This window comes from Aquila chrysaetos, chromosome 14, assembly GCF_900496995.4.
Source record: "Aquila chrysaetos chrysaetos chromosome 14, bAquChr1.4, whole genome shotgun sequence".
Taxonomy (NCBI): Eukaryota; Metazoa; Chordata; class Aves; order Accipitriformes; family Accipitridae; genus Aquila; species Aquila chrysaetos.
Genome location: NC_044017.1, coordinates 17,383,861 through 17,401,006, shown reverse-complemented (window position 1 = coordinate 17,401,006; position 17,146 = coordinate 17,383,861). Strand labels below are relative to the sequence as shown.

The following is a 17,146-nucleotide window of genomic DNA, read 5'->3' as shown; positions in this document are numbered from 1 at the left end:
CGATAAAATGCTTCCTTCAGAACCTTCTTTTCATAACCTTACGTGTATGTTTCCAATTTCTTTTCAAGTTGGAGTGGGAAAAGCTAATGTAGAAGCACAGAGAAATACGCCTCACATTTTTCTGTTACAGACAATTTAAGGCTTTTTTTTTTTTAAATATGCACTGTGAAATGGCTCAGTTCTGCTACTTTTAGCAGAAAGCTACAATAGCATAAGCAAAATAAGAGGTGGGGTATAGGACTATATCAAATGCAACTACTTTTTGAGTTTTTGTACTGTTGCACTGACCAAACTTCAATCCACTTTCAGTTCAGTCATCAATACCAATATGGCTTTCACTTTTTGGACAGATAGGGCATATTTCTAAAATGAAAGAGAATTCCCCACACCCCCCTCTTTCCTCTTACATTAGACTTTGAAATACTTGATTTGGTTAAATCTTCAAGTCTGCTTGTTTTGTGTCATCACATGCTTCTACATAGAGAAGACATCCATCTTACATATCTCCTTCAAGTGTTACGTAGGTTGAAATTTGTGATTCATATTGATCTTTCAGTTTCTAAAAATCTTATGTGATTGTAATAAGGTCAGCCGAAATGTTTGAGGTGAATTTGCCCAAACTTCTTCCTCTTAATGTGTCTCTCAAAAAGAACACGTGGTTTATAAGGACAAAGCAGTTAGCTATTAAAGCTTAACTTCTGTAACAAAACCTGTTTAAATAGAAGCGTGACTAGGTCAGTCCTCTTACTCATTAGGTCTTGTAAAACTTTGCATTTTGTTTCTCCAAAACAGCCATGCAGGCAGTCCTCCTCAGGCTTGATTTCAGCCACCTTGATAGTTTTGAATTTAAGCAAACTCTTAACTGTCCTCACCTGTCTTCAGGAAATTCCCTTTCTGTCACCTTTGAGGAGTTGTTTTCTGTGTGCTGTGGTTTCTGTCTGTCTGCTTGAGCTACAGGTCTGAGCTCCTTCTGTGACTGTCACTTTTCTTTTGCCTCCCTTCCTGTGCAAACTTCCTTTCTTGGATCATGCTCTGGGAGCATCATCCCATGGGAAAGAGCAACCTTACTCTTGTTCCAGAAGGTGTATCCAATTTCATTCTGAAGAAGCATGTGACACACAGAACCAGAGAAACAGCATATGCTCTGTTGCATCAGTCAATCAAATTTGACTACCAGCCAAATATTTGAGATTTTCTCCAGCATGTTAATCTTCCAGAAACATAAGGGACACAAGTGTTACTATCAACTGTTTAGCCTGAGTGTGTGAAGGCTGAATCTTTCATGTGAAGTCTCAATGATGTGAAGTTTTTGTTGTTCAGTGTAAACTCCACAAGACTCTTGAGCATTATTTTGTATTTCTGGAGTACTTTTCCCCTTCTCAGTCTCACTTTCAATATGGCCTGTTATATTCTGCTTTTATTTAATTTTTTATTTATTTATGTTTCTTGGCTGTGTCTACATTTATGAAAGTATGCCCCTTAATTAATTTTAATGCCTTTGTAAACACTTTTCTATCATGTCTTTGCTCTTCTATCTAGAAGTTCCTTTCTTTCATGTTTCCTATATATCAATTTGCTTGAACTTGCTTTTAGGGCAAGATACTCTTGTTTGCATATAGATAATCTTGGGGTTATTGTACAGTTTAAAGGTCAATGACTTTCTTAGTCTGCATTGTAGGTTGTAGACAGTGAACGCTGTGAGCATTGGGCATTTTGGGCATGGTCCAATGAATACATATCATGGGATAGCTCCAGTTAGGAGGGACCTCTTGAAGTGATCTGGTCTAACCCTTGCTCAAAACTGTATTTTCAGTATTCTCAACATTTATATATTTATTTTTGCCATTGAGTGTATTTTGGTTGTCTAATATGAACTTTTGTCCAATTATGCTCTATGAAATATTTTTCTCAATTAAGAAAAATTTCTCAACTGTCTCAATTATTTTTTTTAACATGTAGATAAGTGGTGTCAAATTAAAATGATTTGTAAATGCTCTTGCTATTGTTTAGACCATTCAGAACATTCAGAGAAGCTACAAGTGTGGAATCATGATGCTGGAAAAATTTCCTGTTTCTGTTTGTCACTGACAGTACATAGAGTCTGAGAGAAATTTCTCATGGGTTTTCAGGAAAAGTTCCTTGATAACATTCTGCATTCAAACTTTACTTTTGTATAAAAAGCCCATCTACTTCAATATTTTTTTTTTTTTGTCTGCAAAAGTACCCAGTAAAAGAGGCAAAGGAGGAAGAAAGAACAGTGTTGTCTGGAACATTTGCAGTTTTCTTTCATTCTCTTTCTGTTTGAGATTAAAATCTTAAAAAAACCAACCAAACAAAAAACCCCCAACAAACAAACCCCATCCCCTGCAAAAGAACTAACAAACCACAACCCACAAAACCAACACACTGTTGCATAGTATAACAGATTTTAGTCAATTATGATCTTTACAAAACAAATACTTTAGATTTTTCAATCATACTAAATTCTTTCTTTTACTTTAGAAAATAAACATTCACTTTATGAATATGGCTTTTGAAGGGCCTGTTTTGAGGCCTTGAGCATTATATAAATCTTTTTATATTTTATATTCCTGGAAAAAATGAAATGTAAAAATGGAACTTGTAAGAATGCTTCATGCTAATTAAGCACCTGAAGTATTATGGTTTGCTTGATAGTGCTTTGAATCCTCTGTCCTTAAAATCTTTTTGTTGGATTGAAGAGAGATGGTGACAGGTGCTCAGATCAAGGAAATATTTTGAACATTTTTGAAATTATGTTAGATAACACATATTTCAAAATTATGTTTGCTGTGTGACTGGTTTTTGGCTAGTGACAAGGCATTGGTTTAAGAAACAATATAGAGCTGTTCAGTTGAGTAAGTTTACATATACTTGTCGGACCACATGGGTTAAGCGTTTCAAATTACAAGTTGAGTTTTGGTTTTTATTAGTTAGCTGTTGCTTTTTTAAAATTATTCTTGCTTCAGTAATATAGCCAGTATCTATTTGTACTATTTGTGAAATGTCTGTAACTTTCCTTCTAGTATGAAACCTTCAGAACAGAAGAAGAAGAGAGAATAAAAGCTAAGGGGCAAGATGTCAAATCATCAGTGTATTTCATGAAGCAGACCATTAACAATGCTTGTGGAACAATTGGGCTAATTCATGCTATTGCAAACAACAGAGATAAAATGAACTTTGGTAAGTTTTGTTGGTTGGTTGATTGGGGTTTTTTGTTGGCTTTTCCCTTTTTTTCTCCTTAACTGTAGGGGAGGCATGGAGGGAAGGATACGTTTTGTACTGCTTTCTCTGAATATAACCATTCATAAAGGACGATCTCTGTTCAAAGAGCATTTCTACCTGTAATTATAAAAACAGTATTTCATACCAATCCATGAACTAAAGCACTTGAAACATTGCAACTGCAGCAGGTAGCAATTCCTCTTGCAGTCAGCCTTCAGTGTCTTAAAGATACAATGTAATTATATCTTTAAATCTCGCTGGAATAAGCATTCTGTAAGCTTTGAATGAAGTTGGGGTTACAGCATGACTCTAATTATGTCTTTTTTTATTTTTTTAAGAAACTAATTCTTCACTGAAAAAGTTCCTAGAAGATTCATTATCTATGACTCCTGAAGAGAGGGCCAAATATCTAGAAACTTATGAAGTTAGTATCACGTGGTTTTACTTTTATTTAAAATGGTGTAAGAATTACTTGCATGAGCAGTCAGTCTAGCTCAGTCAGCAGAATGGATTTTGTCAATGTTTCTCATCCATATTAATTCACTGGCATAGTTTAAAATGACTTTGAAATGAATGAGAAACGTGTGCATAATCTTTTTGGTGGGTTCAAGATGCAGTTTAATGGTCAATTTAAGCTGCTCTGGGGCTGTTGCTGAAAGGGTGGTCCTTCTGCTGCCTCCTTTCATTTGTGCCTTCTAGTCATCTCTCTTTGGCTCTAGCAGTTTGGGGCACACAAAGAGATGATTTGGCTGAAATATAATCTCCTTCCCCCACCACCCCAAACAATTAGATGGGCTAGCTGATAGTGTGGTTAGCCAGATCATTAGTGCTGTTTGAAAGGATGCGGCAGAAACATCTGGCCAGTGGTGGAAGGGTAGAATGCTGCTGTTGCTCTTGATGGTAATGATGATTCTCTCAAAATGAAAATCTAGATGATTTCCAAGTCTGAGTTTAAATTTAAGCTTATTGTGAAGCCCTCAGGAATAAGGGTGTTAACATGTGGTTGAGGGAGGTAGTAACAAACAGAAACAGTAGAGGTTCGATGACATTTTCTGTAGAAATGTTGGACACAGGATGTCTGTTCAGAGCTTCTGTTTAAAGTATTTTGTCTGCTCAAGAAGTGATATATAACAAAGACACTTGCCCATAGTGTTTTCTGTGTGTAAAAGGGCCATTACAAACTGTCAGATATTTGATTTGAATTGACTGTCATGAAACTGAAACACTGGTCTTCTGAGATCCTTGGAAGTGGAGATTATTTGTTTAATTTTTTATTTATTTATTTATTTCATGCACTGAACAAAAATGGTTACGGCTATGGCATTTGATAAAATGTCGAGCATACAGTGATTCTTAAAACACTGAAAGTCTCTCATTTAAAGTCTAATTGAAATATGTTTTAATTTTAGGCTATTCGTGTCACTCATGAATCCAGTGCCCATGAAGGTCAGACTGAGGTATTCATTTTAAAAAAAATCTTTGTTAATAACTACTTTGAGTTGAATATAATTGAAATGAAAACAATCATGTATTAAAGGTTTACAGTGAAATGGAGATTATTGCTTGGTTTGCAGTATTGTGTCATTAGTCAAAAATCAGGGCACAAAATCAAGTGGCATTGTTGGGCAGAACCAAACTTGAAGCTTCTTTGGTTTGGTTTTTTTGGGGGGGGAGGGGTGTTAAGCTTTTCTGTAACATGGATGATCTTTTCAAGCTTCATTTCAGAGTAAAACAACCAGTAATAGTATTTTTAACGAAAGTTGAGGTTTTGATACTGCGAATTTGTAGCTGAGACTGTAAGATCCATAGTAATCATAAAAATGGAACAAACATTTTATGAGAGTCTGAAAAGTTTTACTTCAGGAAAAGAAATAGTTGGTTTGCCATTCTGTATGTGCTGTTTGTGTACAAATACTAATTCAGATAAATTCTCACTAATACATATATCTATAAGCTTTTATCCCCCAACAGATTGGGTGATATAAAAAAAACAACCAACCAAACAAAAAAAAACCCCCACCCAATCCCAAAACCAACAAAAAACCTTAACATAAACTTAACATTCAACATTTTTCTGCTTCAGTCATACCAAGGCAGTTTTCCATCTTTCCAGTTCCGATTTCAGTATCTGTCCCACAAAAAGAAAATTGTAGAGTTTTGCTAGCACCGCTTTGTTTGAGAAAGAGAAGAACCCTCCATTGTTTGGCTGTGGCTCCAGTGGCTCATCCGCTTTCTTTTTTTTGAACTGCAGTAGGTGACGTTTTCTTTCTTCTTATGGCTTGTGCAGTGTCTTCTAAACAATGCAGGAGAAAACAAAGCAATCCTTTCTGCTCCCCCTTGCCCCACCATCTGGAAATGAAAATTAAGAGAATTGTTTTAACTATTTCTATTACAGATACTCAACTTCCTTTGTGATATTTTCTTTAAAAAACACCACCACCCTTTCTTCTTATCTCTTCCTCTAAATTAATCAAGCTTCTATATTTCAAGAAGAAATATCAGAACAAATTCATACATCTCTTCCTTTTCTAAGTGAGAGACTCAAAAAAATCTGGTCTGTTTTCTTTACAAATGAGTCCTTTTCTAGATGTTCTTGGCAAGCCCAGTAAGAGAGAGGCTATGGAGATTATTCCCACAAGTTGCTGAAGACTGAATCTTTTCCTAAGATCCTTGTGAAAGAGAAAAACTTTTTTAGTTGTTTTGATGTACTGTGACATTCATCCAGGGAATGGTTTGTCTATGCATTCTTCTGGCAGAAATTATGGAATGATTGGGAAAGAAAATGCAGGGGCTGTACAGTTCCTGAGAGTCTTTGTAAAGATTCAGGAGGCATCTTAAGTGATGATGGAATCTAATAAGGGAGAGTTAACTTCTTGAACTTCCATGAATTAATTTGTTTACTGATCAAGATGACCACAGTACAAAAGATTAATAGTTGTGTGGAAAGATGAAGAATTTTTTTTCATATTAAAACTTCACAAGATTCTCTTAGCAGCCGTGTCTAAACACAAATATTGAATAGGTCATTTCTTTGCCAAATATTTATTATTCCATTTTGCATAACTGAATCTGGAAGTAATTCAGTGTGTATATTCCTTAGACTGGTAAAATAACTTTTTCCTGTCCTTCTGTTTCCAAAGTTGAAATAGTACAATAGTACAGCTGAATACATGTCCTAGGACGATTCTCCAGAATAGTTCCGATCCATCAACCAAGGAGGAAAGAAATAAACAAGTCGTCTTACTGGAACATCTAATTGCCTGAATATCCTGTCCTACCAAAGTGTAGTTAAATTTGGCAGCAAGGCCTCCCCTTTTATCTGTACAGGACAAATTGCTTTACTTTAAAGTACAATTCTTTTTAAGCAAAACAAAATCTGAGATGTGAATATGCTGAGAAGTGCAATTGAGGGTTGGAGTGAGTTAATCTCATAGTCTTTTTCCTTTCAATGGTACATTTTAAATGTTGCTGTATACCTCTTCATATAGTGGTGGAGGGACTGATGAACAGCATGCCCTTGAAGATGCTGGAGTTAGGATATGCAGGTCATACAAGGATGTTGACTTGTCCTGCAGGGTAAGTTGATAATTTCTAGCACCTTTGGAGCAAGAGAGAAGAGAATCCCATTCCTCTTGCATATCCATTATTGTTATGATTGCTTTCCTGAGAACTTAAACTTCTTTTCAGAGCACTGGAAAGGAACATCTTTGCCTTTCTGTGACTCTGTTGGGTTTTTGTTCTCCCCCTGCCCTGTTCCTCTCCCTGAACAGCAAGGGCGTTTTGCATAGAAATTTTCCCTTTGAATAAAATGGCTTATATAGTTGCTTAATGATAGTAAGTGCTGTAACTTTGGGAGCAAAAAGTCCTTTCCAGGTCTCCTACAGAAGTAAAGATTAAGAAAATGTGCAGGCCTACTCTTTTAGGATGATTAACTTGGCTTGCGTGCTTCCTAAGAATAGCCTGCTCTGTGGGTAGTTCTGTCCCTTAGATAGGTATGCATACTACTGTCCACTTGAATTCTTCTGAAAATGTTGCTTAAGCTCAACTGTGTTAGACAGAATAACTTCCGAAAGTGGGATGTATGGCAGTCGGCCTCGCTGATTTGGTTAAGAAGCTGCTCTCAAGATGCTGTTCTTTCCCTCCCCCATGCAAAACACACCACCACCTCACCATAGGTCAGTATTATGGGATAAAAGTAAAATTTTCTGGAATCTTGAGATGTGGAAGGTTTAAAAATAGCAAAGAATACAGACAGGTTCTCTTCTGATGATTTTTTTTTTTTTTTTTTTCTGGGCTCTGATTCCTCAGATCTTTGAGGATTCAGCCTTTAATGCGTCTAAGTAAAGCCTTTATTTGTTGATTGTTCCTTGACAGTCTTGCTAAGCCATCTCAGTGGCTACTTGATTTTTACAGTATGCAAGTGGATTTTCTGCTTTTGTTTCTGTTCTGTGTATGTGGGTGTTTCAAACGTTGAAATAAAGCAAGTCTATCTAGAAATAAAAGATTAGTAATAGAGTAAAGCAATGCTATCTTTCTAGTATCTGTGTATTTTATCTATTCATCTTGTCCAGTGGGTAGAATTTGTTTCTGTTTTCAAATAATCTGTGATCAGATTATTTTTATTTTAATTTCTTATGTTTTTAAGAGAAGTTATATTTGGAAAAAAAAGTATCTGACAAGATATTACTTGTATAGCTGTAATATTAGTGGACTGCTAGATTCTATGTTCCAGTTAGTGATTGCTGGAAGAGAAGAATTACGGTGGCCAGTTTGCTTCTGGGATTTATCATTAATATGTGAGCCCTTTAGACGAAGCATTAAGATGAATTGCTAAACAAGTGGATTGAAGCTGAGAGCTATCGAGTGTTATGCCTTCATGGGTGCTTTAACAGGCTTCCCAAGTTTGATAGCTGTGATTAATTTGCCTAGTTTCAAAAGAAAAAAAAAAAAAAAAAGGCTGTGTTCCTAGCCATTTTATATAACTATTGGTATTGCATTTGAAACTTTTACAGGCCATCTATAGACTGGATTAGAGCTGAGTGTTTTGGGGATGTTTTTTGTATTAAAATATGTGAGGTTTTTAATGAAGTTTACTGAATTTTTATTAAACAACTTAAGTATTTTCTTAAGAATAGAGAAGTTTTTTTCTTCTTTCAAAGAGATTACATTTTAAGAATAGTTAAGTGGTTTTCATTTTGCGAATTCATTGCAGGTTTGCAAATTAAAAGGATTGTAAATTTGGGTTTATCCTTCAGGCCATGTTTTGGACCAGGTTTGATTCAAGTTTTGTGTTAATACTCCTGGATTCTGTGGCTCCATGGCTCACTTTTTTGCTCCAGTAAAGCAAATAAATAGATAAAGCAGTCCTATGGGTACTTCTATGTGTAAAAAATGTAGGTCTGTTTGAAATTACTTTAGTAGCAAGCAGTAAGATCTGGGAATAATTCCAGAAGAGAAGCATGGTGTTGGTTTCAGGGGTTTCAAGGGTGTTTTGATTCTGGTCCCATGTTCCAGTACCATAATGAGGGCAATTAATGTGAGACTCTTAACGGTCTTTCTGTTAAACTTTATGCTGCTGAAGCTTACACTTTCTCAAGTGACAGGTATTTCATGTGCAAAGCTGCCAAAAAAGGATCTAGGTCTTTATGATAAAGCCTCATGGATCCAGCTTGCTCTCCTTTCTATGTGATAGCTCCTGAAAGGCAGCTATTGCTGAGACTGGAATAATTGCCAGCTGCTCAAGATCCTCTTTATTCTTTCATGAGTCTTCTGCTGAGCATATACTTTTGTTTATAATATCTAGGCTGTCTGAAGATGTGGAAAATATAACCTGCTTCTTTGCAGAACTGCAGACACTTCGAAGCTGGTCCTTATATTGTTTGTTGCTTCCTACTGAGCAGTGTTTGAGTTTTTTCTGTCTGTTTTGTGTTTGTTTTTTTCTTTTTGTTCTTCCTGTGCCTCCTTCAGCAGTTCATGAACTGCTGAAACCCTGTACTACCACACATCTTAACATTTCTGATACCCTCTTATAAAAAACCAGAACAAAACCCACAACCCTTCAAAAATATTAAAAAGACAATACAGTTTGTGGATGCTAGAGCATCTGCATTAGCTGTCTAATCTACAGTGATCATTAATGAAGAAGTTATGGCAAAACATGAGGGAGGAAAAGTAGCAACTAATAGCACTGATCAGCATTAGGTTCATATCTAACTTTTTTGTATTACTATCTTGGGTTGCTTTCTTTCAGAACAATCATAGTAACTATTGTCAAGTAACAGATCAGAAAATCTGAGGGGAGAATTTTTTTGAAAACAGGAAAACATGTAATTACATGAGAGAGACTGCCAGGTCTCAAGTCTTTTGCAGAGCAAATAGCCCTTTTGAATTTGGAGCTGGGCAGGAAACTTACTTTGTATCCTACCTAACTCATTTTCATTAATAACAAAAAGTTACTGTATAGTTTTCTGAGAGAGTAGGAAAGGAGGAAAATGCAAAGGCACACTTGTTATAGAAATAAACCAGTAGATATTGTTTAATTCAGTTAAACAATGATATGCTATGATGGCTTAAGGGAAGTTATTCCAGGTAGAAAATATTACCTGTACTGATTCTTGAAATAAATGACCTTTTAAATATGTGACTATAATAATGTGAATAGCAAGATATTTTTGTTCTGCTCATGTATTACTGACATCCATATCCACTACTTTGCAACTATGCTTCATTACAGCTCAATTCTACAGTAAGGAAAATGGCAAGCTATACCATATAAAGTACTTTTAAAAAGATTAATTGGCCTTTAGTGAAGGAATCAGATCTAGAGAATAATCTGTATTCAATTTCTGCATTTCTAAAGGCTTTGACATGCTTAACTCTTGTTCAGATCTATTCTGGTAATAGTATCTGAAGTTTTAGCCAGCTCTGTGTGTCTGTGGCTGTTGAAGTAATTTTGGATTGTCAGATTACCTGCAATATCTTCTGTCTTCCATCAGCTTCCCAAACAGCTTCCTGAAACAGCTCATCCTATAGCCTTGTAGAGCTAATGCTGGCACAGAGGTGTTAGAAGCACACTCATGTTAAGAAGGCTTAACAGACTAGACTTAGATCAGCTTTTGCTGCTGTGGACAGCAAATACTCAAATAGTTGTGGTGTTAAGTAATTGGCAGGCTGTTTGTGCAACATCAAGGTATCACTAACTGCTGACACATGGCTTTTCCATATCACTTTTTGTTATAAAGTTCAAATGATAGACTGAACTTTTTATTATGTCTTGCGGTACTTGTGGCATATGGAACCACTTTCGTGTTTGAGGTTGAAATTTTTTTGGACAGGGGAGTTTTAGCATGGTTTATGCATTACTGCTTAGCAGAATGTGATTTGTGGTCTTTGGGAAGTTTCCTTCTTTAAATGTTATTGCAGCATAGCTCAAAATAATGTTTCAATCAAGCAAATAAATAAAAGTGAAATGGCCACTTGAAATACCTGTGTTAGAGATTGGTTAGAGACTAATAAGAGCTTTTGATTTTGTTCATGACCTAAATTCTTAGGAGAAAATTAGGAGCTCTCAAATTCCTGTTTGTTCTTTCCTCTTCCTTAGAGGCTATTGAGAATGCCCAACTAAATGAAGTTTAACCTACAGTGTTTCATTTACTAGTTATTATGGAAGAGAGAAGAAAACAGAACTGGAATATAAAATATATCAACTATTTTGGGGAGCACAGGAAATACTGCCTTTGGTTCTGTAACTCCTCCTGTTTGTTGTTTGGGTGTTTTGGTTTTTTTTAGTACACTTCATACATCTATTTACCAACTGACAGCTTTAGCTACTAGAACTATGTTGGGCTAAATGAGGCTCAGAACTGCGCAGACTGAGGTGCTGCATCCGAGCTGCCACTTCAAATGAAAACAACATTCTTGCACCTCATTAGACCTCTATCAAAAATATTGATGGTGCAAAAATTAGCCTTTGAAAATCAAACTGGTGTTTGACTCTCAGTATAAAAGTCACAAGTAAGAACTGGTCTCAGATGTTCATGAAAAACTGAAATACTTGTGCACACCAGTATGTTTACTTAGATACACTTTTTGTTCACAAGTATGATCAGGAATATTTTTAACATGGATTGAAGTTGGCAGCCACTAAAAAAGCTACCACAGCTTGATTTCTTCTTTAACTCAAACCATAACTGCAGACTGTAGTCTGTAAACTTGCTTAGTGTGCCTTGAGAACTATAATCTTGCTTGGAATGCGCTAAGTTAGACTTTGATCACAGTAACAGTCGTTAACATTGGCAAGAACTAAGTAGAGTCAGTGCACTCTGTTCTCAACGGCTATAAAACTTGAACTTTCAAAGATCTCTGGATCCCTGGGGCATTACAATTTATTGTTAGAGAAGAAACATAAAGGAGCTTCCCTTTCGCTCCTGCCAAGAACATATGGTGGGATTTTTTTCTTAAATAGCCCATATTCCTCAGTGTTTCTTCTGAATAACCCACAGTCTTGTAAAGAAACATTTGGATCTCAGGAGAATACAAAATCAATTATATAACTGTTTCTAAGATTATTTTTGTTTAGCTTAGCATTACAGAACAAGCATGTAATCTCTCCTGTAAAGGCGATGAAGTTGCCTAAAAATGTTAGCTATAGCTTTTTCTCTTTTACAGCCTACGCAGTAAAAGTGTAAGAATGAACTTATTAGAATCATGTGAAATGTTTTGGAAATTATACTTGGTTAGTCTTTGACTCATTGCATTGTCCTGTTCATTAACGTGTCAGTGTTTCAGCGACATGCATCAATCTTATTTCTATACTTTACTGAGGAAATAACTAACAAGGTATTAATACAGTATTGCTCTGAATTGTTATTCTGGGTCTTATGCTTAACTGTAAAATCTGTATGAAGGAACTCTTAATTCCTAGGATGAGACATAACTATAGAGGATATTCGCACCCATAAAGCAGCCCATGAATTTAAATAACAAGTATATAAGAAATAAATAACAAGTGAAAGTAACAAAAAGTTTCTACAGTTTTGCATCCAACATCTCTACCAACCAACTGCCATAAGTTTTGTTTTGTTCTGTTTTTTTCATCTCTCCAATCCATAACGCTTCCAGTGCTGTTCTTGCACTATCTGTGTAAGAGACAGTAAGAAGCAGGCTCTAGTCATGTGTTTTCTCACTGGCATTTTCTCAGGCTGTTCATGACAGGTGATGGTTGAGTTCACACTCAACCTCTTTCCTTCAGGCAGAAGAGAAACTGAATTGGCTTTCTTTTTTTTCTTTATTTAACTACTGATTTGGGGGGGGAAATTGTAAGAACTTACAATCCTTAAGACAAGACTGCCAACATTTTCCCAATACAGCTGAAGCTAGACAGTGGGCTATAACTACTCAGAGAATTGATGTTGCATCAACCGACTTTGCTCAAGGAAGCACTCTAAAAATATGGTAATTGGATGTGCAACAATGCTGTTCTAGTTATTTAAGAAAAAAAATCTTGTGGAGGAAAAACTATTTCAAAAAATCTAGTTAATTTAGGTTTTGCAGAGCTCCCTAACCTTTGGAATTTTCTTTTTTGTAATTCCACGAATTTTTGATCACAGAAGTCGCCATTGTGATAATCTAGCTTGACTTTTGCCTAACATAGGCCATAGAACTTAAATTTAGGTCTTCAGAGAGAGATAAATTAGTGATAATTTTGGAAAGATTTTTTGGGTGCTCTGATCTCACCATTTTTCTCGTCTTTAAGCTCTGTCTTGTCTAGCAAAGTAATACTCTCAGGATACTGTCTATTCTTAATCATGGATTAAACTGACATGGAGAATACTGTAAAGATTTTCTTTTTACCAGCTGCAGAAACACTAAACTCACTGGTGCAGAAGTTGATCAACTAGCAGATGTAGCCCAATTCAGTTTAAAAACTGTAGTCTCAGTTTCAATACATATTAATGGTGATAATTGTAATGTTGACAAGTAGGTCTGTAAGGAGTGGAGTTTATGAACATTAACTTCCTAAGAATTTGAATGTTGTGCAGGCTTTTGTTGCATGTAAGGAAGTTCTAGTTAGGAACAAGGCTTTTCTTGCAGTTGAAATATTCATAATGTCTCTCGTTCGTGTGTATTCTGTGGTGTACTGTTGGAGATGAGCTCACGAAGCAGCTTCTGCTTCTGTGGAATACTTCCTTTGTCAGGCTCCTCTTCCCTGTCTGGCTGCTTATCTTCTTATAAAAGCTTGAAGGAACTTCATGTCTCAAGATTTCACCACCACCACCAAAACAGGCTTGAAATGCTGTTAAAAGATTAAAAACACTTGTGTAGGAAGAGGAGGATTTTTTTCAGACAGTGCGATGCATAGATTTAATTTGCATGTGAAAATGGATAATGACTTCTAAGGAAGAAAAACACTAGTACACTTTGAACTGTAATACAGACCCTTTAAAACATTGTGTTTAATTCAATAATGAGCAATTACTTAAGCAAAACAAAAAAAGCCTGAAAAGGTGGTGGGGAAAAATGATAGATATTAAGTACATCCTCTCTGAATGTAATCATAAAGCTATAATAACTCTTGTATTGCCCATTTGGCTGGAAAAGTTCCACTTTTTATTGTCACTTCAACCTTCCCCCATCTTTACTACAGGGCTTACTGTACGGGAACTGTGTAACGAGGCCACAAACACTTAGTTTGTTGGGAGGAGTTATTGCACACTCATGGACCGACTCAACTGAGCAGATGCAGAACATGTGGCAGGGCCTCTGATCCCAGGGTTGTGCATATGAAACGAAGACCAGGACTGAAAGTATTGTATCTCCTTCTGTTTCCCAAGTTTTCAGTGATGTTGGTATGCAGTTAAAGCTCATTTGATCTCTGTCCCAGTGCAACTAGCATTTCTTTCTACACAGTGACACAACCTCAAAATGGAGGAAAGAAGAAAGCCCCAGTCCCAGCATAGTTCGTCAGCTGATAGACAGGGAAGCTTCCCTAGAGGAAGGTGGCATGGGCTTGGACTTTCCACTGAGAGGATGCCCTGAACTTGAGCTTCCAGATAGATGAATTTTTGTAACCACTAGCAAGTTAATCAGTAATAAATATTTCTTCTTAGAAAGAAATGGTCATGCAATACACTAGATGCTGCTTTGTCCTGTCAGGTCTTAAATACATTAGACATGGACTGAGATACTTTGCTGGATTGGGTTCCCCAAACAAGACGAGCAGACAGATCCCTGTTTCTAGAACCTGACAGGTTTGGGCTTGAGCCAAGTCATGAGCTACTCAGCACTATCAAACTTCTACACTTTTAGGTATGTGCAAAAGCACAGTTCTTGGTGCCTGACGAACTTCATAGGAGTTTCCTTTAGATCTTAGATTTAAATGGCTCAAGGCTTTAATAACAGCTATATATAGGAATGAGTTGGATTGGGGCAGATGATAATTGCCTGAACATTTTTTTGGATATATTCCATGAAGCTTTTAACTTGTTTAAAATGTATTTTTTGCATTACAAACCATAAACTTAATGTGCTTACTGGTTTATATGACAATAACATTTAATTCTATTTCAGGGTTTTTGTTTTACCACTTCAGATATTTGACCTGCTACATTTTCAGCACAGAAATATGCTCCTGTGATCTTTTCATCTTGTGAAGTTAGTCTAATGCTCTCTTCTCTGCAGTTTCTAGCTGTTAATGTCTTGTTTGAATAGACTGTCTCAAGTTATGATTTGTCTTCCACATTTTAAATTAAATGCGAAATGTACAACTTTGTATCCTTTATTTGGAGTTGTGTATTTAACATTCATTTCATATTATTATTGACATGTAATTGTATTTTAATTTTTTTTAATATTCAGTTGAAAACAACGTCAGTTGACACAGCATAATTTGTGCTTATTATTAAAGCAATGCATGGAATTTTATGGCTATTGCAGCCTTGTTCATTAGTCATAATCCAGTATTAACATTGCTTTTCCAGAATTCCCATATACTGTCTGTCAAAATTTCACTCTTACAAATGCAAAAGTATATTTTCAGTGGGGAGGAAGTTTCTTTTTGTCTTGGTTGATCTCACTAGGGGACCCACTAGTACAGGAAATAAAAGATAAAACGATTCAATGAATGGAATTTAAAATAAGAACAATTACTGACCTAAAAATATTAAAATATTAGTTGCCTTAAACTGCATTCTAGGTTAGAAATTCAGTTTTGAGAACTTAAAGTCTTTTCTGGTCTCATTACATTCAGGCAAGGGGCATTTTTAATATATTCTCATTATTTTAGCAATATTAGCCATAAAACAAAGAAATACGTGCAATCATTAAGAATAGTAAAAGTGAAGAATTTTGGTAAAAATGGTAACAAAAGTAAAAAAGGCTTTATAAAAAAATCTTTCAATATTCTGCTCCTCCCTGTGCTGTTAAACAGACCTTAAACTTGGTATTGTTCAAAGTCTTATTAATGGTTTCATAGTAATGACATTAGGAGTGCTAAAAGATAGGGGTTTTTTTAGAGCAAAAGTATACAGTTTAACAGTTTTCAGTCAATGAAATGCATCAAAGCCATAGTAAATTCTTACTTTCAACAAGTTTTTCATTTTTTTAACTATTTCAAAGTAAATAGTTACTGTACTGCAGATTCCAGGAAGACTAACAATCTTGTCTGTTTTGATAGCAGCAGCTTACAAAATTGTAAAACATAATGTAGTGTGTCTTGCCATTGTCCTGAACTGTCTAGTCAGCAAAGCTCTTGAATTTCTACCCCACAGCAGATTCTAATCTTACAGGTTCTTCCCTCCATAGGGAGATCTGTGGACTGTGAAGACTTCTAGGAGCAGTGTTTTATCAGTTGTCTTTTGGAATTTTTTTAGGCAAGCTAAGAATAAATTGTTTTTAAAGCCATCTGATACGTTATCTAAATGTAAAAAGTCTCATTTTAAATCAGTTCAAGTGAAGAATTTGAAAAAAACAACCAGTAGTACAGATAAACTATAATAGCCATTAAAGTCTTGTAAACTTCTCTGACTTATAGAAGTATTGGCATTGCTAAATTCCTCTTTCTTCATATAGTTACATTTTTGGGCTGGAGGTTTTCTGGTTTTGTCCTCTCTTATGTGGAGCTACTGAGATTTAGGGGTGGATTAGAATGTTTGAAAATCAGAAGCTAATTGAAACAAAAAAAAAAACCCAAAACTGTGGCAAACCTGTGAAAAACTATTTTCTGGACAGGTTGAGACTTGATAACACTCCATGTGTATCTCTGAGCTCTACAGTTTCTACTGTACTTGATGCTTGCTCTTTATGAAGAATTCCTATCCCTTTCTTTGTTCTTTAAGGTCAGCAATATCAGAGCAGAAAGAACCAATTCATTATCCCACTCTTGATAGGAAAAGGAAAAAACATAAAATTCAATGGGAAAGGAGATGAATTGCTTCAAAAATAATACAAAGAAAGTAAATGGTTTTGACTGGCACTTATGCATTGATTAAAAAGAGTGAAAATAATTTTTTTCAGAGAAGCTATCTAATGCTTCTTTTTTGAAGTCTACTAGAATCATTGCATTGAATGCATAATGTGGGACATACCTCAAGGAACTGCAGTTTTTATTTTGCTTGTATAACTTTAATCAATTCACAAGCAGCTGGCTGGTCTCCATGCAGATAAGTGGGGTATCACTGACGAGTAAGTATGTTTGCTAGTGGGGCTCTACAGGCATTGCTTCTAAGACCTGTACTGTTAAAGAGTTTCTATCAGTGATATGGAAGACAACACAAAAATACACCCCAAAACCTATAGGCAGTGTAAAAAGAACAAGAGATAGCAAAGTGCAAGACATCAACACAAGACAGTCTGGATTGCCCTTTAGGTTAGCTTCAAACAAAGGAGTATTTTTCTGAGGCCAATA

At 35.7% G+C, this 17,146-nt stretch overlaps 1 protein-coding gene across 3 annotated transcripts in view; it reads left to right on the top strand.

Annotated features, from left to right (window-relative positions):
* Positions 1 to 17,146, top strand: part of UCHL3 (ubiquitin C-terminal hydrolase L3) — a 44,723-nt gene that overhangs the window by 12,827 nt on the left and 14,750 nt on the right. For 2 of the 3 annotated variants that reach the window (XM_041128695.1, XM_030036552.2), the window contains exons 4-6: positions 3,045 to 3,201; positions 3,582 to 3,667; positions 4,653 to 4,700. In XM_041128695.1, coding sequence (XP_040984629.1) covers positions 3,045 to 3,201; positions 3,582 to 3,667; positions 4,653 to 4,700 — 291 coding nt within the window. Of the gene's footprint in view, positions 1 to 3,044; positions 3,202 to 3,581; positions 3,668 to 4,652; positions 4,701 to 13,888; positions 15,003 to 17,146 lie in introns of those variants that run through there. The other variant, XM_030036553.2, reaches the window with a different exon arrangement.